The sequence below is a fragment of the Physeter macrocephalus genome, chromosome 13, assembly GCF_002837175.3.
Source record: "Physeter macrocephalus isolate SW-GA chromosome 13, ASM283717v5, whole genome shotgun sequence".
Lineage (NCBI taxonomy): Eukaryota > Metazoa > Chordata > Mammalia > Artiodactyla > Physeteridae > Physeter > Physeter macrocephalus.
Genome location: NC_041226.1, coordinates 20,974,586 through 21,000,426, shown reverse-complemented (window position 1 = coordinate 21,000,426; position 25,841 = coordinate 20,974,586). Strand labels below are relative to the sequence as shown.

The following is a 25,841-nucleotide window of genomic DNA, read 5'->3' as shown; positions in this document are numbered from 1 at the left end:
TTCAACTTTTAGGATAGTGTACACTGAGAATTATTTCAGCTTATCGGTAATTAGACTTTTCTGCATTCTAGAAGCTTAACGCAGAAAAAGTTTTCTAAAGGAATATAAATGCAACCTGATTCATATTTCATATCTTGTGAAAAATCTGTTAAAAGCCCATAAACTAAACAGGTCCATTTTTGACCTGAGAAACAAAAAAGGAAATCAGTCACAAAACCCTGTCTTTTATCACTTGAAGCTGGATTAAAAGAGAACCCCTTCTGGTCTATCAGTCCCCTCCTGGCCGAATTCAGGCTGCGGAGCCACTGATTGGGTTGCTAAATAATCAATTGTCTGCTCTGCATTCAACTATTATGGAAAAAGAAAAACAAGCAAATCATTCTGAAAATAGAGTTTTTAGCGTTATTCTCTCGGTAGGGTCCGATTTATTGACCAAAGCCAACTCTATTTCAAATTATCGATCATTACAACGTGTTAGTAAACTCTCCAGGTAGGCAAATGGATGGGAGTTGGAGGTAACACCACCTGTCTTGGTCAGGCCAGTAAGAGGTTTCAGTGCCTTTCTCTGTATCTTGACACCCAACTTGCTCTAAGCATAATTCCGAAGGTCGAATAGAATCCCTCTGTACCAGACAAAAGCCTGTTTGTTCAGCAGCTTGCTGACAATCTTAGGTATTGAGACCTAACGGTAGAAAATATTATAGAGCCGGAAAGGATTATCAAAATGCTTTAATTCTAGACAAATCCCACATAAGTCTTATGATTTCAAAAGACCTCCAGGGAAATCACTTCAGTTGTATCTTTTATTTCTTCCTCAATTCTGGTATTGAGTTCATGATGTGCGATGATAGCTTTAAAATATGGTGCTCTTTGAAATGTGAGACGGTACCTTGTTACCTTGACCAGTTTGGAATGAAAACCGTTCTTAGATCTAGATTTTAAATCAAAGATAAAAGATTATAAAGAATCAAGGCCAATGCACCTGGTTGAGGAAATCAGGACTGGCTCATTAATGGTCAGTTTTGCCAGAATTTGTCAAGTGCCTACTGTGCTAGTGATGAGTGAATCAAAGACGATAAGACATGACCCCTCCCTGCACCTGAGAGGTTAAAAACCCAGTATGCTCTACTGCATGGGTTGACAGCTCTGTGCAACACTATCATTGGTTCGTTGCAAACAAGGGTACGTGCAGTGTACTTATCTGAAATTTTAGAAGGTGCATATGTGAGGCGATCCGTGAGAAGAGACCTTAAAAAGTCCATCCCAATTCTAAACTGATAGTTCAGACAATGCTTCCTGGTGCACACCAATTCTTGGGCTTCCCTTTGGTTTCTCCTGAATCGGATTATCTGGGAGTGGGCCCTAAGAATATGCACTTTCTTGTGATTCTAACACACTTCCATTGTTTCCTTAGAGAAAAGTCATCCTTTACAGCGATAGTTTCTCATCCAAGGGTGAACCGGTCTTCAGTGACGGGTCATTGTTTTTTGTGTCTTTCACATTGTTCATCCAAGGGTGAAACGGTCTTCAGTGATGGGTCATTGTTTTTGTGTCTTTCACATTGTTTCAGAAACGGGTCTGAGAGTGGTTATGAGGGATGCTTAGAGAGCTAGTTCACGGTTGATCTTTGAGCCTTTCACTCAGTTTTCTCTAACACTTATAAACGGTTTAGCCAAACGTGAAGAAAACAAAACAGGCAGGTGAGCAAGTGCTGGCTAAGACCATTCACTGAGGGAAGGGTGGCTGGTGGACGCTTCGTTCTGAAGGCCATACCCGGAATCCCAAAGTTCTCCACTCCCCCGAGGACATTCTCCGGTAACACTGCTCCTGTAATGGCTTTCACTTTTATGATAAACATAAACGGTCAAAAATGAAACCCTCATTAATGTAATGAAACTACTTCTTAATAAGGCTCTCTGATGCTGCGTTTAAAGCACTAAGTTATTGAAAAGACAAAACCACGAGTTAGCTTTGCTTGAAGTTAGAATGTGAAATTTTCATGGTATGTGTCTCTCATTCTTAGCTTTTACGACAAGTCTTGCCAAACCTGTTTCTATGGAAACACATTAAATCTGTGAAAATACTAGAGAAGCTACAATCGAGATGTTCTTGTAAATTTTCATTTGCTGTCCTTTGCCAGGTTATGCCCCCAGTTGCAAAATGGGCACAGGTGGACATTCTAAAGATGACTTGCTATCAGGGAAAAATTACAAGGGCTTCTAGGAAACCCTGTTTCTCTTCCTCCCTTTATTTTCCTATCCTCTTCTTGCTTTTTCCCCTCCTTTCTTTGTTCATTCATTCCATTTGTTTATTCAATCAACAAGCATAATTGAGCACCTATATGTGGTTAAATCTAGACTTTTCTCCTGTCTTACATGGGTCAGATAGATGTCTTTAGGAGACAAAACCAACTGGGATACTGTCTTCAAGTATATCTGGGGAGCATGTCAGTTAAACAAACTGATAGAAGGGCAGGGTTGAACGCTGACAGACTCTTGTATGGGAAGATGTTGGAGAGTTGAGGTAGCTGAGAAACATAAAAGGCATCTCTCCTTTCCCTTTAAGTAGAGAAACCACAGGTACATGGTTTGTGGTATATCATGGACATCTACCAGTGGTTCAGAAGCCAGGGCCTAAAACAGAAATAGACACAATAACCAGTGTGCCAAAGACAATAAATGGAGATCAGCTTTCTTCCAGACAGGCTTGAATATCTTTCATGGGATGAAACGAAAAGTTTAATAAGCAACAGCCCTTACCCAATAGGTGGGTTCATTGCTGTATTAGAGGAAAAAAGAGAAACCCTGAGTAGACAGACTTTTGGTTTCTATATCAACTGGGTGGTTTCCAAAATTCCTATATCAAATGTAAAAACTGGGTGGTTCCTTTGAATAAGACACACAGTGGGCATTAGCTTGCTCATGTTTTAACCATCTGAGTACAGCCTGTAAACAAGGTCACCCATATAAACCTTTACAATGGTTCATCTGGGAGTTGAAAAGGAATAGGAATATGAAAAAGAATCCATCCTATAGAATATAGAGAAACTTAACTAATTTTGGAAATGTTTTAAAAATCTAAGATAATGGCAAGCATTGATAACTTATCATAAAGGTTCTCATGGGCATATTCTAATAGGAATTGAGCAAGAAGTTTCTATCCACGTCTACACCCCACCATAACCAACAGTCCTAACTCCTGAAATCAAGCTTTAATTAAAAAAATAAGAAATATGAGGCTAGATTAGAAACTAAATTTAGGAAGACATTTTAAAGTACCGGCATACTTCATACTTCCGGACTCTGTGGCCAAAACAAAGGCTGTTACCCCTCATTACTCAAGAGAGCAGAATACAGGGCAAGATCATAAGGTGCCACCTTCTAGAATTAAAATCAAGAAGGATCATAATAAAATAGATGAAACTCTTCATCTGCAGAATTCTTCCTAGAAGCAACTCTGTAGAAGAAAGTTTTGAAAATGTTTCTGATAAAAACATATCTTCCTGTTTATCCGAGACTCCAAGGAGCCTCTCTTAGCCAGCACCTGTAACATGACTAATGCAAGCAATCTCAGAGCCATAACGTTTATATATAATGGACTGTTTTGATGACTGAGATGAAATATTGAAAGAGTCCGAGAGCTAAGAATCTTCAGCATTCTTTCAGTGCTGTCCAGGGGAAAGATGTTCTGATTCTCGATGACCGGTTTTGCTTATTTAAAGACAAATATCCCTAGAGTGGAAAAGGGCATCTAACTCATCAGTTAGAGTTAGATGAATTTAGACATCCTTTAAAGGATATTTTGATGTCTCAATCCTTTGTTTATTGAGCTATATCATGTCTTTTGCCTGCATTATTCTCTTTCTGGGGAGTTCTGTCTCATTCTCCATTTTCCCAACTTTTTCCCCTTTTTCAAAGCTCAACTCAAATGTCTGTTTTCATACAACCTTCTCTCCTCCCCAATTCTGTTGAGTTCTTTGCATTTTTATTATAATGGCAAATTCTGGTTTCTGTTATAGATCTTGCTCCATTAGACTGTAAGCCCTTTGCTGTGTACTTATATTTTGATTCTCGTTTTAAAAAAGCTTAAATGTATGCGTCAAACCCTTTGCTACATGCTTGTATATTTGTTCAGTTCTCACTGTGTCCCTCACGTGCTTGTACTGCCTCTGGCCCATTATGGATCCTCCCTTACTTCACGTTGCTGTTTTGTACGGCCATCTGAAAGGATGGCCCTGCCAGGAAGGAGACTCCCAGGCCGGTGATTGGGTCCAGGAAAATGGGTATATATTACCTATGTATTAAATAAGTTAGCTTACTGGTATTTGACTCATGTAAGTGAACTTGCCAGAGTGTGATTTTTCCTGGGCAAAGCAGGGAAAAAATCTGAACTTGCAAAGTTGATGTCTGGACTGTAGAATGTGGAGACCCCACTGATGTCCAGCTGCAACGGTGAGATTCTGCCTGGGAGACCCATGAGGCCTCTAAGAGACACATTACCTGCCTTCTCATAATGAGTAAAAAAAAAAAAAAAAAAAAAGGCAGCCGATGGAAAACTACCCTGAGATGCTATGTAGATTCTGACATGAGAGAACTGGGCTTAGGAGTGGGACAATTGTCCTACACTTTCCAAATAGGTCTTAAAATCTCAAACTAAAACTCACCATCTGGTGGGGAAAAAATTCCACATCTTTCTTACAGACCCTACTAATTAGGCATTTACAATAACCACAACATGATTGGTATTAAGTAGAAAAATAAAAGTTATTTTATGTAAATGTTAGGCTTTCATAGATTATGGGGAAAGCAATCTCAAAATAGCTTTTTGAAACCAAGTGCACAAGGAAATAAGTTTCTTAAAGATGCTTTCAGCCCCTGACTCTAGAAATTAATTTTTGGATAGGCAGTATCTATTATATAACCTGGGCTTAAGAGGAAGTATATATTTTTTTGTTTTCTCTGGGAACTCATCTGGTGAGGGAATAAACAGATGATTATAGTATGTGAAAAGATAATACATGTAAAGGTTGTGTAAGACTCCAAGCAGGGCAAGTACCTAATCCTTGGAGAAAAGGGAGAAATCAAGAAGGCTTCCTGAGCCTGGCAGCTTCCACTCCTTGGAACACAGTCGCCATGCTCTGACGAGCCCAAGGCTCCTTGGAGAGGAGAACCGAGACCCTCGGTGTCTGGCCCCAGCTCAGCTCCCAGCCAACAGCTGGATGCAACCACCAACCACGTGAGCTCTCCACGGTAGATGTCCAGTTCAGAAAAGCTTCCAGATTGTCGACTAGAGGCCCAGCCAACAACACGTAGAGCAGAAAAGCACCCAGTGGGGAGCCCAAGTCAACCCGCAGAGTTGGAAAGGTAATAAAATGCTGGTTGTTTCCAAATTAAAAAAAAAAAAAAAAATAGGCTTCCTGGAGGAGGTGGTGCCAAAAGAATAGTAGAAATTAGCCAAGCAAGGAGATGAGAAGGCATTTGAAGCAGAAGATGCAAAAATTAAGGTGAAATGACGTGGGAATTAGAGGCAGTTTATTGTAACTGGAGAAGAAAATGTGAGGCGAAGTATGGTGGGAGATGAAATGGAGGTGTGGACAGGGACCACACTTACAGGGCCTTGTGTTTCTCACTAAAGAATCTATAATCCATGGGCAGCAAAGTCATTCAAGGGTTTCCAACAAGAGTGATTTAGTTAAACCTTTATTTCATATGGTGACTTTGCTGACAAGGTGGAGACTGATGGCAAAAAAGGTGACTTTGCTGACAAGGTGGAGACTGATGGCAAAAAAAAAAAAAAAAAAAAAAAAAACCCGAAAAACCCAAAACCCTGTGGACAGGGAAATGTGTGCAGTATCACGGGACAGATGATGGCACTGAATGAAAGGAGAGAAGGCTGATGTATGCAACAACTATCAAGTAAAAACCAAAAAGCCAAAGGACTAGTCAGTTGCTTAGATGTGGAGGTGAGGAAGGGGAGGGCTTTTGGGTATCGAGTGACTGAGCAGATATTAATGCAATGTTCTAAGGTAGGGTTTTCAGGAGGAGGAATGGCAGACGATGAGCACAGCTTTTGATCTGGTAAGACTGGAGTTCCCGTGGGCCTTCTGGCTAGAAGCAATCAGCACATAGTTGGATGCAGAAGTCTGAAGCCCTGGGGGACGCTGTGGGCTGGAATACAGATTTGTTAGCTCCTCAGTGTTCTGTTAATAGCTGAATCCATGGTTATGGAAAGGACCCAGCAAAAGCAAGGAGGAGAAAAAATGAGGTAGAGAATGGATCTCTAGAGAACACTACCATATAAGGAATAAGAGAAAAAGGAGCTTACAAAAGCAACAGATCAGAGAGGGAGGAGAGGATGAGGAAGGAGACAGTTTTGAAGAGGAGACGTCAATACACACAAATAAATGCATAAAAGAATAGTAGATAAGGTATGAGATGTATAAATAAAATTTGGATCAAGATAGTATCCAAGCACGTGCCCATGTGTCTCTACTCCCTCCTAAAATGACATTTAATGATTAAAAAAGATAAAGCACATTGATCAGAATAAATTATAACAACCCATGAAAATGTCATCTCGTTAGTATTTCACAAATGATGGAGGAATCTCTGGAAGACAGCAGATTGTACCTGGTTTAGACAGAAGTAGAAGTTGAAGAAAGGGCCAAAACGAAAGAAAAAACTGCAGCAGAGGTCAGCAGGGTCTGGAGGGCACAGCTTGATACGCAAGCCCAGAGTCGAAGGATATACCAGTGGAAGGGGACTGAGGGGGCTTTGCTTGGCAAGACTTCCTCCTCTCCTGCTTATGCTTCACATTGAACGGTCACAGAGAAGTTCAAGGTCTGCACAGTACCTGTGGGTGCTGGGCTGGAGACACAGGGAGCGATGAAGGGTAAATTCACTTTTATTCCCTATAGTGGGAGCCGTTTGACTTTCTCACATTGAGGATGTATTCATGTATTACCTGAGTACATTATTAAAATAGAAACAATCTTGTGGATTTAATTGGGAATCAGGAAGGTTTGGGTGACCTTGAAGCACAGTAAAAAGGAGGGAGGTCAAAGCTAGATGGCGCTTGGAGGTATAAACGAGAGGTGACAAAATGGAGCAAATGAGTAGAATCTTCAGAGGGAATTAAAATCAGGGAGGGAGATGGAGAGAAGTCGAGAAAGATTCTTCTGGGAGGGATAGGGGGTAGAGACAATGTACGGAAGAACCTGCGTCTTCTTGGGATAATTTGGAAATTGAGAACTGAAAGTGGAATTGGCACGTGGGAGTAGAAACAGAACGAATTGCGCCCGATGGCCCCTTCTCAGGGCAAAAGGGAATAAGATTGTCTGCTTAGAGAATGGCACCTCGGCTTGCTAAGAAGACTTGAATAGGAAAAAGACTTGAAAAAAATCCACTAAGGACAAAGCAAAGGATTGATAGCAATGAGAGTCGAGGCAAGGTTGGAAACCACAGATAGGTGGTGTCCGATTCACAGCCTGTGACTTTTCTCCAGGAGCGCTTGGTTACAGAGCACAGCAACAGTAAAGTCTGGTTGTGCAGGGTTGACGTTTTGTTAGGCCACTGAAAGAACAGGTACCAGGGCACAGAGTGCGGGTGATAACAAATGGATCAGATGATCTGCTATCGCTCCTGACTTAGTGAAGATTCCCACCTGCGGGCCCAAAAGGGATGGATAGACTTGGAGCAAGGATATGCCTCCGCAGCTTGCGAGTTCCTGACACAGTCCAAGGGCAGGAGGGGGCGATATGTGGATGTTAGTCCTCTGCTTTAAGTGGCCAGAAGCAATAGGAGTCCCAGTCCTGTGCTTCCTCCTCTAACTTCTTCTCCTTGGAAGAATGATGAGCCAAAAGCCAAGAAACTCAGTCTATGACGAAGGTCAAATTAACAAAGGATAAAGCGATTCTTTTTCGTTGGGTCATTTCTTAATTTTGCCCACCAGTTTCCCGTGGCCATGGAGAGTGTATGCTACTAAGTGCTGTTTTATTCAGCATGTCGTCCCATGGCTATGGCTAGAGTCTGCCATGCAGAGACAAGTCAGCTGTCACTCTGGAAGGCTCTGAGCTGCCCAGGCCAGTAAGTCTCCTCTTACCCATGGGACAGTGTCCTGAAGGACAACCAAGGACACATCCTCCAAGAGCACAGTCTTTTTCGTGATGTTGTGTGCTTAAGTATGAGAAGAGGTGGTCTGGTGGGGGAGATGTCCCTAAATTCCCTGCACCCGTGTACAGAAAGGGACAGGACCGCTGCCCTCGGGGGTCAAGAGAAGGAGATGGGCTGAGTGGCGGCCCTGCAGAGGCTTTGTTTCAGGGCAGTGACAGTGACAGCTGGCTCCTTGGCAGCTCTCTGGTGCTGAAGCACCCTAGGGAAGGCCAGCAGCCCTTCTCGCCAAGGCTGTGAGCATCTCTGCTCCTGGACACCAACCTGCAGGCTGCGGCAGTGCCCAGAGCTCCTTCCTGGACCTCTGATGCGCTAATGCATTGTGGCAGGGACACAAAAGATGGGGAAAAAGTGGGAGGCGATTTTACTTCACCCAGGAGAGAAATTAGAAGAGAGAGTAAAGGCGACTTAGACTAATTCTTCACAAGTTTCCTTTTGTATCTCGGTAGGTGCTCACCTACAATGTGATCTCTAAGCAGTGGGAGAGAGAACAGGTAACCCAAGTCCTTTCCTGTCCTGGTTGCATGATGAGTATCTGAAACGCAGTTCCTAGGCTGACTCCTGGCAGTAAGGAACTCGGGCCTAAACCTGTAAAGTCCTAGAGGAGAGACTCCAAAGTGGGGTCCTCAGATATATTTGTTTCTGACAGTGGAGTTAGGGATGTCCCCCATTCTAAAGGGCAACAGAAAGCCATCTGGTTTTGAGCCCATTTTATTCAGCTAATTTATTTTGTGTTTTTCCAAGCCATTTTTTCCCCCAGAAGATATGGTATGATAGGAATACTCAACATACATATTTCACTATTATTCCTTTTGGACCTAAACATGCATTCAAAATTTTTTAAACCTAAGTGCTAAAATTTTAGGTTTTATTTGTTTATATACTTTCACTTTATTCCATATAGAATTTGAGGCTGCTTACAAACCACAAAAAATAAGACCAAAAATAGTACACAGGTATGCCAGGAAAAAGGTCTAGAAAGTTGGCTTAAAAAGTTACACGCAGCCCTAATATTTTCTTTTCTGGGACTAGATAGAAGCTCATTCCTAAAAAAAAAAAAACTCAAAGCAAATGAAAATGGTCAGGAAAAGTCTGAAAGAAAGCAATGAAGGAATACTAGATGTAAGAGATAATAAAAGCCATATTACATATCCTCAATTAAAAGTAAAACCATAAAACCATAAAAATAATGGAAGAAAATATGGAAGAATTCCTCTTATAACTTTGTAGTGGGAAAGTCAATTTTAGTAATGATTCAGAACTCAGCCTTAAAGGAGTAAAGAACATTTATAGATAAAATTATATAAAAATAAGTCTGTGGCGGGGGGAACCACTATAAATAATGGCAAGTGACAACACACTGGGAATACATAGATAAATTGTGAAAATACAAAAAGTTAATCTATTTTATGTTAGGAAAAGTCCAAGAACCTTACAGAAAGGAGTTCAAATGATGTTGTAAGCTCTTAACATTTATAAGACAAATGCTGTATTTATTTAATCATTAAAGCAACCTCACAATATACGTCCTGTTATTATCATTCATCAGGAACTGAAGGTGCAGAGAGGTTAAGTAACTTGCCCAAGGTTACACAGCTTATGGGGACAGAGCCAGATATTTGGCTCCAGGCTTTTGCTTATAACCACCAAATTCTACAGCAAAAACTATAAGCAGCCAACCATAGAAAACATCATATAAATTTGCTCATAAACATGAAAAGATCCTCAGAATACTATAGGATCAGATATACAATTTAAAACTATAGTGACATATCCTTTTCACTGTCCCTCAAACCTGCCTTATTCAATCGCACTGTCTAGGAAGATAGGTTTTTTGACCTGCCTGAAGGCATGAGGTTGGACCCAGTGATCTAAGCATTTAGTTTAGGGTTCTATGTGTGGTGTCCCAGTTGGTGAAGGCAAAGGACAAAATAAATGGCCACAGCTTGTCTCTTCTATTATAAAAGTAATAGTGCATAAAATACAAGGTCATGCTTAGCCTTGAGGAAAAAAAATCTTATTTACACACGATACTTCAAAATTACTCTGTGAGCTGCAAATATATTTCTCTAATGAAATAAGCACAAGAAAAAAATTGGTGTCTTTGCTTTCTTGTCAGGATATGACGATGTGAAAATAGTCATTTTCACGTTTTCTATCTAATATGTATTTTAACTTGCTAAAGATGGTCAAGGAATAAGTAGCATCTACTTCATCTTCTCACATGGCATTAGCAAGGCAATCATCATGAGGAAAAGGTTTGCTCATTTTATATGTTGTAGTTGAAGTCACGGTTTCCCTTGATCAAGGGAAATGGGTTTATGAAGGCAAAATGAAATCCAGAGAACCTCAGGATCATTCTTAATCTAATGCTTCAATCTTTACTCTTATCACTTCTTTACTCAGAGAAGCTCACAAATAGAAAACAACTGAGTTGTAATTATGTTCATTTTCCTCAGAGTTAGATAGAAGCCTTGGCAAAAATAAAACGACCAAGCCATTTGCGGTAAGGAGGGGAAAGAAGAGGCTAATGTCAGAAATACCCAGTGCAAGAAAATTGAGTAATCTATGATGTGGTCACCAAGGTTGCTGTCTGTTAGATCCTCGCAAACTTTGAGGGTCAGCCACCACCTCCATAGAGCCCCCCTTCCCATGATGCAGGTGTAACTGTTTCATTCTTGATCATCTAAAGCACTTTCAACATCATACTTGTGGCAAAGCTATACAGAAATATATAAGCGAAAATATAACAATCCTATCGTTCTTTCTAATTTTACCTTTTTTGTTGTATACATTTCTTTTTAAATTTTTATTGGAGTGTAGTTGATTTACAATGTTGTGTTAGTTTCAGGTGTATGGTAGGTTCTTATTAGTTATCTATTTTATATGTAGTAGTGTGTATATGTCAATCCCAATTTACCCCTCCCCATCCCTTACCTCCGGTAACCATAGTTTATTTTCTACATCTGTAACACTGTTTTTGTTTTGTAGATAAGTTCGCTGGTACCCTTTTTTAGATTCCACATGTAAGCGATATCATATGGTGTTTGTCTTTCTCTGTCTGACTTACTTCACTCAGTATGACAATCTCTAGGTCCATCCATGTTGCTGCAAATGGCATTATTTCGTTCTTACGGCTAATTTTACCTTCTTGAAAAGTGTGAAGTCTTTCAGTAGTTTCTCAGTGCTAATATGTAAATGTCTCCATATATTATTACTATTATCTTACCCGAATGGGCCCAGACCATGCATACCACACTGAAACTTATTTTATTTTTTTGCACTTAACATTCCTTCGGTTGAATATCGAATAACCCCAACTCGATATTTTTAAGAGCTGCAAAAATTCCGTAATTTAGATAAAAATACATTCAGCCATGACCTAGCCTTTCCACTTTTCTATTTCCCCAAATTCCCGTAGATTCTTACATGTACTTTTGTTTTTCTGTAGAACAGATTCAAGTGGGGTTGGTAGGTCAAATTTTAATATCGAATAACTCTTGCTAGATTGTCCAAGAACAAACAATTCAAATTCACACACACAGAATCTGAGTTACATAGAGCACCACATCCAAAACTGCAATGGGTGTTTTCACTCATTTTAATGTTACCAATCAGATGGGTGAAAGTAGTATTGCATTATTGTTTTAAATTACATTTCCATGACTGTAAAAAGGCTGAGCGGTTTTCATGAGCTTTGTCCATTTTAACTTTCTGTGAATTGCCTGTTCGTATAGTTTACTTATTTCCCTGTTGGGTTGCTTGTCTTTTCATTTTTTATCAAAATGCATGTGCTCTTTGTATGTTAAGGATAGCGACCTTTGGTCTGTTATTCACAGACATTGAAATTTTTCTTTCGACTTTGTTTATATTGATTTTAGCCACATAAAATGTACTATTTCTAGTGTAGTCAGCTAAGTCTATATTGATCTTTATGGTTTCTGCATTTTTTGACTTGCTTAAAAAAGATCTATTTGTGCCACTAGGTTATTTAAAAATTATAGAAAAACCTATGAATTGGGACTCGGGGTGAATGAGGAAATAAAACAATTTAGTGGGGTTATTTTGTATATAATAATAGAAATATCAGTGTAATGATTATTTGGGATGGGACTATAATCACGAAAGGAATGGACAAGCCAAGCAGAAATTCAAACTAACTGGGATGGGGCGAGGGAAATGAAAACATTGTGTAAGTTAGCAAACATATGAAATGGGGAAGAAATTGAACTATTGCAAAGAAAGATACATGATGAATGTAAAATGGGAGGAATAAAACCAATTATGTCAGTTGTCACAGTAAATGGAGACAGGCTGACTTTCATTATCAAAAGGCAGAGACTGTCAGATTTTATTTTTAAAAATCCACCTGTAAGTTACTTGTGAAAATATGTTTATTAAACAAAAGAACAAAGATATTAAAAATGAAGAGGTGAGAAAAGATAGACTGGAAAGATTCAAACGAGGAGGAGGAGGCATGGAATACTAGTGTCAAATAAAGCGAAATTCAAGGCCCCAAACTGTGTCTCAGCGGGGATTGGGAGATCAGAAATTGGAGTTAGGACTGTCTAAGCAGTCAGGATTTCAGGGGTTAGGATTCTGGAGTGAAGGAAAGAGGAAAAATGTAAGGTAATAGTATGAGCCTCCTTTCCCTTTAAGGCGTTTACCAACTTGTTAGAAGAATAGACGGAGAGGTTGAGTAAAGACATATACACACTACTCTATAGAAGGTTAGGATTCTGGAGTGAAGGAAAGAGGAAAAATGTAAGGTAATAGTATGAGCCTCCTTTCCCTTTAAGGCGTTTACCAACTTGTTAGAAGAATAGACGGAGAGGTTGAGTAAAGACATATACACACTATATAGAAGGGAAGTCTACTCAATTCTCTGTAATGACCTATATGGGTAAAGAATCTAAAAGGTGGATATGGATAACTGATTGACTTTTTAATTAATGTATTTTTGCCTGTGTTGGGTCTTTGCTGTGTGCGGGCTTTCTCTAGTTGTGGTGAGCGGGGGCTAGTCTTTGTTGCGGTGCACGGGCTTCTCACTGTGGTGGCTTCTCTTGTTGTGGAGCACGGGCTCTAGGTGTGCAGGCTTCAGTAATTGTGGCACACGGGCTCAGTAGTTGTGGCTTGCGGGCTCTAGCGCGCAGGCTCAGTAGTTGTGCATGGGCTTATTTGCTCTGCGGCACGTGGGATCTTCCCGGACCAGGGCTCGAACCGGTGTCCCCCGCATTGGCAGGCGGATTCTTAACCACTGTGCCACCAGGGAAGCCCCTGATTCACTTTGCTGTACAGCAGAAACTAACATGGCTTTGTAAATCAACTATACTCCCAATTAAAAATTTTTCAAAAAAGCTAGCAGCAGCTTTATAGTGCTGAGGAGACAAAAACTGGAGTTGAGGGCTCTTTAAAATGGACAACACCTTGGTCCTCCATCTGAGGTCATGCAGGAATATATCCCAGGTGTAAGGGCAAACTGAAAACAGACCAGTTGTTACAAAAACTCAGCCTAAGCCTAGCTTAATCCCTGATTGGATTTAGGGGACCTAGTCTAACTGCCTGCTAAAGTTAAAGGACCCCTGTCTGAAGAATGAGAACATCAGTGGAGTATCCACAATTTTTTCCCCCATTGTCAGTGTTTAATAAAATTACCAGGCTTACCAGCTGACGGACAAAGCAGAAAAAGACCCCAGAAAATAGAAATTCCCAGGTAACTCAGATACCCAGATACCTGTGATTAGTATTTAAGAAAATAGATGAAAACATGGAGAGTTATTCCAGAGAACCAGAATCTATAAAAAGAATCAAGTGGAAATTCTGAAACATGCAGTACCAAACTAAAAATATATAGACTTAAATAGCAAATTAGAAATAGCTGGTGAGAGGATTAATAACCCAGGAGAAGAAAAGTCAGTAAAATTATCCAGACTAAAGTAAGAATTGAAAAAAGGTGAAAAATGTAGAAAAGCATTTAAGGAGTCATAAACATGGGTAAAAGTTCTACCGTACAAGAAATTGGAGTCTAAGAAGTGGGTAGGTGAAGGGAGAATGGGGCAGAAGCAATATTGAAAAGATAATGGCCAAGAGTTCTCCCCAACTGACAAAAGGCATTGAGCTACAAACTTAATCAGTACAAACACCATGTAGGTTAAGACCAGAACTAACCCACATCTAGGCACATCATAGTAAAATTGCTAAAATACAAAGAAAAAATCCCAAAGCAGCAGAGGGTGGTAAGAGACGGTAGTTTCTCAGGCAGCGGTCCCCAAACTTTTTGGCACCAGGGACCAGTTTCGTGGAAGACAATTTTTCCACGGACAGGGGGAAGGGGGGGATGGTTCAGGCGGTAATGTGAGCGATGGGGAGTGGCAGGTGAAGCTTTGCTTGCTCGCCGCCCACTGCTCACCACCTGCTGTGTGGCCCGGTTCCTAACAGGCTGCAGACCGGTACTGGTCTATGGTCCGGGTGTTGGGGACCCCCCCCGTTCTAAGGAACAAGTCTGACAGCAGAGTTTTCACAAAGAAGCAATATAAGCTAGAACTTCAGAATGTTACCCATAAATGGCTGAAAAAAGATAACTGCCAAATTTGAATTCTATACTGAACAAAAATATGCTTAAAATGAAGGCAAAATAAAAATGTTATAAAAAGTATTTTGTTATAAAAATAACAAAATTGAGTTAAATATTCTAAGGTTTTTGCATCATTTAAGAAGAGATAAGGGCTTCCCTGGTGGCACAGTGGTTAAGAATCCGCCTGCCAATTCAGGGGACGCAGGTTTGAGCGCTGGTCCAGGAAGATCCCACATGCCGCGGAGCAACTAAGCCCGTGTGCCACAACTACTGAGCCTGTGCTCTAGAGCCTGCGTGCCTAGAGCCCATGGTCTGCAACAAGACAAGCCACTGCAATGAGAAACCCGTGCACCTCAATGAAGAGTAACCCCCGCTCGCTGCAACTAAAGAAAACCTGTGTGCAGCAATGAAGACCCAACACAGCCATAAATAAATAAACAACCAAACGTGATACAAATAATTTGTGTTAGCCTCCTTTAGGTCAAAAATGAATGCTGTAATCACTAAAAGGATTTAAAAGAATGGGATAACTTAACAAGCTTATAAAGGGGAATAATGAATGAACAATTCTTGATTAGTCTAAAAGAAGGCAAGAATGGAGAGAATCTGGAATATAGAATAAATGGGAAATAAAACTGTAAGAGGGTAAATTTAAAGCCCAATATATCTGGGTTACATTAAATGTAAATGAACTAAATATTCCAATTAAAAGACAGATTGGGGACTTCCCTGGTGGCACAGTGGTTAAGAATCTGCCTGCCAATGCAGAGGACACGGGTTTGAGCCCTGGTCTGGGAAGATGCCACATGCCATGGAGCAACTAAGCCCATGCGCCACAACTACTGAGCCTGGGCTCTAGAACCTGTGAGCCACAACTACTGAAGCTCTCGTGCCTAGAGTCCATGCTCTGCACAAGAGAAGCCACTGTAATGAGAAGCCCAAGCACCACAATGAAGAGCAGCCCCTGCTCGCCACAACTAGAAAAAGCCCGCGCACAGCAACGAAGACCCAACAGAGCCAAAAATAAATTTATTTTAAAAAATGGCAATCTTCAATAAAACGTTTAAACAAAAGATTGACTAGATAAAAACAAAAACAACTTTATATGCTTCTTACAAACAGTGTACTTAATATTAAGTCAGAAAGGACTTTGACAGTCTATAGGATGGAATAGGATATATCCAGAAAATGACAATGTAAAAAAACTGGCATAGCTATACTAATATCAGATGAAGCAGACTTTAAAACAAATAGCATTACATTTAATAATAAAGAATCAATACAAAAGATAACTTAAACTTTGTTTTGGGTCATTAGCTGCATACAATGTAGAAAATGTAAATGAAAAATTTTGAAGAGGTTTGTGATATAATTAAAGACACCATTTGAAAAGGCACCAGGACGAGAAATATTTGAACTAAGTTCTATATAACCTTTAAAGTACATTCCTACTAAATATTTCAAGACCTTAGGGGAAAATCAGAACCCTCCCAAATTTAATAAGGCTACATAAAAAAACCTTATAAGAATAATAAACCAACTAACAAAGTCATAGAAATCCAATTTCATTCATGAATACATTCCAGGCATGCAAGGGCAGTTTAATATTAAAATCTACAAAGAAAACGCAATACATCAAGAAATTGAAGGGGAAAAACTGATATCAATAGATACTGAAAAGGCTCTAATAATTGGTAGAAGAAAACATGTTAGATCATATACAAAAATTCTAGCCTAAGGGTTTAAATGTACAACAACAAAAAACAACAACGGAAATAGAAACACTAGAAAAACAATTCGGGAGGATATTTATGCGAAGCCCCTTCACTAGAACAGACATTATTTTTTTACCTTTACCAACTTCTCAGGCACACATCTCACAGACTTGTGGTATAGAGCCTATGCAACTTCAGCGTTTCTTATGTTTTCTTATCTGCCTTCCCTGACCACATGGTCAGAGATCTCTGAATGCATACCTTAGTCTATTCAGTGCCAAGCACATTGTAGTTATGCAGTAAAAGTTTGGCCAAATGGATCATGACCCCTGACCGTCACCCCACGACTATTCATTCCAGCCTGCCTGCCTCCTGGGGTGAAGGCTGGAGAGAGCAGGAAGCAGACTGTCTTACTGGGCAGTAGTAAGGGTGTAGGCTTTCAAATAGGATTGACCCGGGGTGATTCCTGGTTATGAGCTATGTCATCCTGTGCAACTTATTTCTCTGCAGCTTATTTTCCATAAGGTGCTTTGAACACGACTGTGTCTCTGGTCATTGCTCAGAAACGGCCCTTACTACTAGCGCTATTATTAAGCTTGACTAAGGCAGGGAAAGGGGTGGCATGTGGCTGAGGGTAAAAGACTGGGTGACTCTCCCAGCGTCTGTCTCGCCAATGGGACAGTGTCCAGGGGTAAAGCCAAGTAAATTTGACAATAGCTTGGCTCGCTTCATTCACGTTATTCTTGCCCCTCTAATTGCATTTCCCTCAGCAACTGTCTATCTCAGTCCTCAACCCTGGCTGCACCTCAGTCACCAGGCCCTGCCATGGACCAATGAAATCAGAACTCTCCCCAGGGCTTTTATGTGCAGCTGGGATGGAGAACCACGAGTCCTTCATTCTCTTGATCCTAGTACGATGAGTCCAAGATTGCACGGGCCCAGAAACTACAAGCATATTTTGGGAGCGACATCTGTTTCCCAGGAAGGAACTTAAGTTCAGCAGTACAAGCAGGGTTTGGAGTCCTTGACGTCAAGCCTGCCACCAAATCCCATAGTTTCTCATGTTAGTAGGTACTGGCACCCATGTGGCCGCAAGCGGGCACATCGTTCCCACTCGGCAACGCCACAACTACTGAAGCTCTCGTGCCTAGAGTCCATGCTCTGCACAAGAGAAGCCACTGTAATGAGAAGCCCAAGCACCACAATGAAGAGCAGCCCCTGCTCGCCACAACTAGAAAAAGCCCGCGCACAGCAACGAAGACCCAACAGAGCCAAAAATAAATTTATTTTAAAAAATGGCAATCTTCAATAAAACGTTTAAACAAAAGATTGACTAGATAAAAACAAAAACAACTTTATATGCTTCTTACAAACAGTGTACTTAATATTAAGTCAGAAAGGACTTTGACAGTCTATAGGATGGAATAGGATATATCCAGAAAATGACAATGTAAAAAAACTGGCATAGCTATACTAATATCAGATGAAGCAGACTTTAAAACAAATAGCATTACATTTAATAATGATAAAAGAATCAATACAAAAGATAACTTAAACTTTGTTTTGGGTCATTAGCTGCATACAATGTAGAAAATGTAAATGAAAAATTTTGAAGAGGTTTGTGATATAATTAAAGACACCATTTGAAAAGGCACCAGGACGAGAAATATTTGAACTAAGTTCTATATAACCTTTAAAGTACATTCCTACTAAATATTTCAAGACCTTAGGGGAAAATCAGAACCCTCCCAAATTTAATAAGGCTACATAAAAAAACCTTATAAGAATAATAAACCAACTAACAAAGTCATAGAAATCCAATTTCATTCATGAATACATTCCAGGCATGCAAGGGCAGTTTAATATTAAAATCTACAAAGAAAACGCAATACATCAAGAAATTGAAGGGGAAAAACTGATATCAATAGATACTGAAAAGGCTCTAATAATTGGTAGAAGAAAACATGTTAGATCATATACAAAAATTCTAGCCTAAGGGTTTAAATGTACAACAACAAAAAACAACAACGGAAATAGAAACACTAGAAAAACAATTCGGGAGGATATTTATGCGAAGCCCCTTCACTAGAACAGACATTATTTTTTTACCTTTACCAACTTCTCAGGCACACATCTCACAGACTTGTGGTATAGAGCCTATGCAACTTCAGCGTTTCTTATGTTTTCTTATCTGCCTTCCCTGACCACATGGTCAGAGATCTCTGAATGCATACCTTAGTCTATTCAGTGCCAAGCACATTGTAGTTATGCAGTAAAAGTTTGGCCAAATGGATCATGACCCCTGACCGTCACCCCACGACTATTCATTCCAGCCTGCCTGCCTCCTGGGGTGAAGGCTGGAGAGAGCAGGAAGCAGACTGTCTTACTGGGCAGTAGTAAGGGTGTAGGCTTTCAAATAGGATTGACCCGGGGTGATTCCTGGTTATGAGCTATGTCATCCTGTGCAACTTATTTCTCTGCAGCTTATTTTCCATAAGGTGCTTTGAACACGACTGTGTCTCTGGTCATTGCTCAGAAACGGCCCTTACTACTAGCGCTATTATTAAGCTTGACTAAGGCAGGGAAAGGGGTGGCATGTGGCTGAGGGTAAAAGACTGGGTGACTCTCCCAGCGTCTGTCTCGCCAATGGGACAGTGTCCAGGGGTAAAGCCAAGTAAATTTGACAATAGCTTGGCTCGCTTCATTCACGTTATTCTTGCCCCTCTAATTGCATTTCCCTCAGCAACTGTCTATCTCAGTCCTCAACCCTGGCTGCACCTCAGTCACCAGGCCCTGCCATGGACCAATGAAATCAGAACTCTCCCCAGGGCTTTTATGTGCAGCTGGGATGGAGAACCACGAGTCCTTCATTCTCTTGATCCTAGTACGATGAGTCCAAGATTGCACGGGCCCAGAAACTACAAGCATATTTTGGGAGCGACATCTGTTTCCCAGGAAGGAACTTAAGTTCAGCAGTACAAGCAGGGTTTGGAGTCCTTGACGTCAAGCCTGCCACCAAATCCCATAGTTTCTCATGTTAGTAGGTACTGGCACCCATGTGGCCGCAAGCGGGCACATCGTTCCCACTCGGCAACTTTAAAACAAATCCCAGGGAATTTTTGGTTATGAACCAAGCCTGCTTAGGGGACAGGTGCAATTGACTTAGCTGCCTGGGAACTGTTCCTTTAGCTTCCACTACTTGGGCTTCCCTGGCTGTTAGGCGTGTGAGAGAAGATCAATACTGGCAACAGGTGAAGGTGTATAATCAACCTAAGTGAAGTGGGTTGAAATCCTCTGGCATGTTTTATCATAAGAGGAGGAAGGAGGTTACGGAAGTGCTGGGTACCCTATGAGCAAGTCCTGCCACCATCCTCTATCCTCACTTTCTTTCTCCCTCTGAGTTATGGCACCTGGTACCTGCTCTGTCCCCCCAGAAGCTGTGTATTCTCCAGTATGATGCTCTGTATTCTTATACTGACCACAAGTCCAGTGATTATAAACATTGAGGTCTCTGGGAAACTGAAGATTTAGGAATTTAGAAACTTGCATTGAGTGAATTTGAAAGTGTGAGATGGGGAAAGTTTTTGGAGGTGGCCACGGCACAGTTATTCTCACTTCTGGCTCTATCGGTGTATATGTTTTTACCTGTGCAAAAAAATACAAATTTATGTTGTCAGCCAGTGACATTAACAGATTTTTCTTTCCTAAAGCAAATCTAATAATTACTATAACATGTCTTGCCACAAGCAAAACAGTACATTCAGGGTGTCAGGGTTCAGTGCAACAAAACAGGACAAGCCTACTTAGAAGGCATGAACTGTCATTGCAAATGAGATTGCAAAATACCGTTCCTACTTACCTACTGATATAGTCCAAACAGCAATTATTTTCAGAAATGCCTTAGTTCTGGAGTTGAATCGGCTGTGATGGATGGGGTTCTGGATGGCAACATAGCGATCCAGGGAGATGGCGCAGAGGTGCATGATGGAGGCCGTGGAGAAGAGCACATCCAGGTAAATCCAGACGGCACAGAGCTTGCTAGGCAGAGGCCACCGGTACCCTATGATGCAAAAGGTTAGCGTCAGTTAGCGACCTTGACCTTCTCTGGTGTGTGGAATTTACCCTGCTTGAACAGTTTCCATCCTGGGAAAAGGCTCAGGTAACCGCAAAGGGCAACACAAGATATTAATATTTTCAATATTTCAAAAAAGCCTGCTGGCAACTGTACTTAACTACAGTAAGATTGCACTGGCTGAATACAAGGTTAGAAAACTTCTTGTGGCTGGAATCATGCTGGTGTGCTGTAAACTCAGGTTGTGTCTCCCCGGGGTTTCTCTCGTTCTGTCTCCTCTGCCTAACGAAATTTACCTCTTGTTTGTTTTTGATGACTTAGGTCAGGCGCTATGAGGTACTGTGGGTTCCTCTATTGAAGCACCTCTTGCAGTGTACTGTCATTATTTATTCACATATCTTTCACAGGTTGTAGGTTCCCTGAGGTCAGGGCATCTCTCAGCCATTATTACAACTGCTCAGTCTTGCATGGTGATGGCATTTAGTGGTCTCTCAAAAATGCTACTGGTGTGAATGAAGAAATGATTAAAAAGCCAGATTGGGAATTTCTTTGTGAAAACGAAAAATAATTACCTAATAATACTTTGGGGGTTAAACTCAAACTTAGGGGGTGTGGGGTGAAAATGAAGACGGTGGTAAAGAAAAGCATGGCATTCTTGTCCTGAGAACTGTTTCAGGGCAGTGGTTCTCCCCCAGGGCTGCACGTTAGAATCAGCTGGACAGCTTTTCGGTAGGTCCTGATGCCCGCAGGGTGGGTGGAGGGCGCCCCAAACATTAAAGTGATTTAAAGCTACCCAGGGGATTCCCCTGTGAGACACACTACAGGAAGTCCCCTGCTGCACTAGGAAGGCAGGGTATGCCTTATGGACACACAGTCTCCTGTTTCTGTTTGTTTTAGAGGGAGATCAAATGGTTATATAAACCTTAATTAGTTTTGATGACAGTATAAGCAATGGTGTTAAATCTGTGCACATGTGAGAAGGAAAATTATGAAGACCACCTTTCTTTCACGGCATTCTGGACCCACAGAGCTGAACGAACTCTCTAGTCACAAACATACTCTCTACCAAAATGCCACCTCCGATGTTTAGAAAAGTAAAGGGTGCAGGATACAAGTCGGACTTGGTGCCTTTCATGCCATTTGCAGAGAGCTTGAGCTAAAAGGAGAGACTTTTCTTAGCAGTGCCTTGGGAGCGGGGGAAGCCACGCTTTGCCTGGTCGGAACGGACGTTGACCCTGGGAGGAGTTTTCTCTGCAAGGAGGCAGCCGCGGGCCGTAGTTTGGGTTTCCGTGGCGGGGATAAGGAGGGGGCATTTCCTCACCCACCCAGCGGTGTCCGGAGGACCAGTTCTGGGACAGGGGCATCTCTGGGCAGGAACCAGCTGTGCGCGGAGTGGTGGCCGCCAGGGGGCGCCGTTGCACCCTGAGCCGGAGGCTCCGGGCAGATCTCGGCTTCCTAACCCGGCTGGCCGGTGCCCGTCCCCACGGGCCGCTCGGGGAGGGGGGGGGTCCCCCCGCCCTCCCCCTCCCCCCACCGGGCTTTTGGTTCCCGGACAGGCCCTCTTAGAGTCCCCGCCCCCGCGGGCCGCGCGGGGAGGGGGGGGGTCCCCCCGCCCTCCCCCTCCCCCCACCGGGCTTTTGGTTCCCGGACAGGCCCTCTTAGAGTCATCTCCCACTCCTGGAGTTTTGCTTCAACGCAGCGGGGTTTTAGGAAGCGGGAATCTCTCCAGGATGTCTGGGAAATGACAGGCGAATTTAATCAAATCATCCTGGTGTGATATTGTGAGTGGTCAAGCGGAGGCTGGCCTTGCAAAGAGCACTATCGACCCTGTGCAAACCGGCGCCCCTGCGCTCCATGGCTCACCTCCTTCCTCCTCCATATTCCTTGGGGCTGGGTTGATTTTTTTTTTTTTTTTTTTTTTTTTAACCCTTAAGACTTGGCCAGAACATCCCTTCTAAAAGACAGCGCTCATAACTTGTTTCTAGCTCTGGGTGACTGCTGGTGTGCCTGTATCAGCAGTCTGAAGATTCTCTGCCCCCTTTTAAAGAGAGAAATCTAGCTGTATTACTCATAATTTGTAAAGAATATCACATTCTGCTTCCTGCTGAAGCCATCCCAGTGTTTGCCTACTTGCTGAGAGGTCTGACTCTTTCAAACTCTATTGAGAAGAAAGCAAGATTAATCTCTTCCCATGTGTTTCCCACGCTCCTCCAAACCAGACTGGAGGAGTTTATGCCTATGCATTTTTAAAGAGTTGAGGTTATAATTCAAAGGCACGCTTCCAAATTAGCTTCTCCGGGCAGGGAACAATTTAAAACTGGTGTAATTCATTTATTCTAATGGAGACTCCATATTTTAACAGTAAACCCACTGCACCACTAATATTCTCTCTGCAAATGTTCCAAGGTAACTGGGAAAGTTTTACCCCTTCATTAGAAGTGCTGAAAACAGTGTGACAAAGATAAAACTGTCCTGTCTTGAGGGCTGGGATATTTGGTTGAGAATATAAAGGAGCGAAAACCAAGTGGATTCGGAACGACAGAGGTCATTGCTTCGTGACTGTATTGGGACCTTTATAATTCTACATAAAATGTACATGTTTTTCAGCACAACACCTTATGTCCCTGCATAAAATATACGTTTCAAAGCACAAAACTGACTGTATTGGGACCTTTATAATTCTACATAAAATGTACATGTTTTTCAGCACAACACCTTATCTCCCTGCATAAAATATACGTTTCAAAGCACAACTCTCCAGTGATCACACGTAACAGGTTGTCTGATTTCTTAAAATGTGAGGTCTCATTTTAAAAGTAAAATTTAAGTAGTATAACATGGTTAGACCCTCCTGTACAAACAAAGCCTTGCGCTTAGTTTGTCCCGTGAGCCCTGACTCATCTGCTAATGACATGCACATGCTTTGTTTCCAGTGTGGGTACAGCTGGGAAACCAACGCCACTCACCATAAAGGATGGTTAATGTGGACACGGGCATGACAAGGAAACCCAGCAGCATATCAGCTATGGCAAGTGACATCAGGAAATAGTTGGTGGCATTCTGCAGCTTTTTCTCTAGGGACACTGCCATGATGACGAGTATGTTTCCAGCAATGGTTAGAATAATCACTACAGTTGTCAACAAAGCAGACCAGTTCTTTTCCTGGAGATGAATTAAGGAGAAGCAGGGTGGTGACAGGCAGCCATCACAGGAAAGGTTGGTTCGATTTTCTGAGTCCACCGTCCAGTTAAACGCATCCGAAGTGTTAGCTTCTCCGGAGTTAAAGTCATTGTTGTAGAGCCTTGTGTCATCATTTAATTGCATTAAGGAGTTTGTGGTTGAGCTCAGAGAAGTGTTTTCTTCACAGAGAATATCCATTTCTAAGCCGGAACCTGTAGCAGATGAAGTGCCGAAAAACTGAGTTACAGGCTCTGCTCACCATTCAGCTTTACGTCTCCATGCTCTGTCACACTGAGGCTGGCGTACGTGCTGGGCTCCTCTGGTTGGCTTTTTTTCTCCCATTATTACAATAGTAGTTAAAGAACTGCGGTGGCTTCCTTATCCTTCCTTCCTTCACAGTTTCAGTCGAATCCTTTGTCTGATTTGATTTTTGTCTCCAAAGCAAGGGCAAAAAAGCAGAATGAACTTTTAACATAGAGGTTGCTGAGTTTCTAGCAGTCGGGGAGAAAAATGTGATCCTGGCCAAAAAAGAAAAGTTTTCTAACTACGGGGACTCTCTCTTAGCTCTGTCTCATTCGGTTGGTTATGCTGATCCTACTAGTTGAGCCAGAGGAGCATTAAAACGGCAAGCAATCCAAAACAGTGGGGCTGTAGGCACTCTACACTGACAGTCAATTAAAAATATATCCAGGGTTAATGCCATAGTCATTGCATGTACTCTGGGTAATAGTTCTCCGTCAGCCTTAGGTTGAATCGCCACGGCTGCCGGCAGGAATGGCAGCTTGTATCATGTGGCTTAGTTAACCAAAGAAAGGAAAAAGTCTTCAGCAAAGATCAGCAGACAACTTTCCGCTCTAGAGATCCTCATTGAAACGGTTACATTTCGGCCAAGCAGCCTTTCCAGCCGGAAAGAGAATTGGACAGCGATAAAATACAGCAGCCTGAGCGCCTTACAACTTACGTAGGTCTTCAGGGTCCACACGGTAGACGCACTTGGCTGTTCTGTGACTCGCTGCCATCTCTCACGGCGATTAAGCCGGCAGAAAGCCCCTTTTCCCTTGAGCGTCGGCCACCAGCATCATAGTAATTCGATTTCTGTTTTGCTGACTTCAGAAACTGCCTGGGAGAGTCGAGCCAGTTCCAGCGCTGCGAGGTCCGCGGCGGTTCCCTCTGCGCCCGCCTGGCTGGGTCCCTCCCTCCCTCCCCTCCCTCCCTCCCTCCCGCGGGGCTCGCCTGGGCCGGGCGCGCGGTGAGACATCGTCCCCAGCCCCTCTCAAAGTCGCACAGAAGCCATCGCAGGGCACAAAGTAGGCAGAGGCGCCTGCCCACGGGCGCTCGTGGTTTCCCCGGGAGTGGGCTTGCTGCCTGGCCGCCTCGCTCACGCCGGCAGCCCTCCCTCCCTCCCTCATCTGTGTGTCATGAACTGCAAGGTGGCAACAGCCGGGGAGGGCGGACCAGACGGGGCTGTTTTTTTTTTTTTTTTTCTCTTCCCTCTTTTTGCTACATATAAACAGTGGGAAGTTTTCCATTGTTCTTAAAAAAGAGAAACGGGAGAAATCGCCCTTTGTACAGATCCCTAAGGCAGGTAAGCCCCACTGTGACGTTTTTTAGGGTGAAGGGTGAAGAGAGAATGTAAATAAAGCCAGAGAATGGTATATCCTAGGAGCATCGGTGCTTCCACGCAGAGCCCACCGAGCTTGTGCCTGAAGTGGGATTACTGACATCGGTGACTTGGGCTCAGAGTGGCCGAGCAGATTTTTGGTGATAACGCTGGTAAACTATCAGTACTGTTTATGATTAAATACATACATCATTCAACCAGCTTATTTTCTTCAGCAGAAATATACTCCCTAGACGTAATTCAGTACCTCACATGTGGAAGCGAATAAGTTGCTTTCTCCAGACATAACACTAAGGACAACCAGCTTTACTTCTAAGAAAGCTCCTTCTCAGATTTTTAAAGAAGGCAGATATGTCAGGGGCTGTGTGTGTGTGTGTGTGTGTGTGTGTGTGTGTGTGTGTGTGTGTATCTTCTTATTTTTACAGGTGGGAAAATGGATTCTTTCCTGAATAGTTGATGTTTTCTGGGTTTCTGTCCATCTTCTTCTTCACATTTTCCCGAGACAAATTAA

The 25,841-nt window shown here is 42.2% G+C and overlaps 1 protein-coding gene across 1 annotated transcript in view; it reads right to left on the bottom strand.

Annotated features, from left to right (window-relative positions):
• HTR2A (5-hydroxytryptamine receptor 2A) overlaps window positions 1–24,851 on the bottom strand; it is a 62,973-nt gene extending 38,122 nt beyond the window's left edge. The window contains exons 1-2 of the mRNA XM_007102517.4: window positions 23,496–24,851; window positions 20,317–20,517 (exon numbers count right to left, since the gene is read on the bottom strand). Coding sequence (XP_007102579.1) covers window positions 20,317–20,517; window positions 23,496–23,907 — 613 coding nt within the window. The 5' untranslated portion in view covers window positions 23,908–24,851. The remainder of the gene's footprint in view (window positions 1–20,316; window positions 20,518–23,495) is intronic.
• Between the last annotated feature and the right edge of the window lie 990 nt (window positions 24,852–25,841).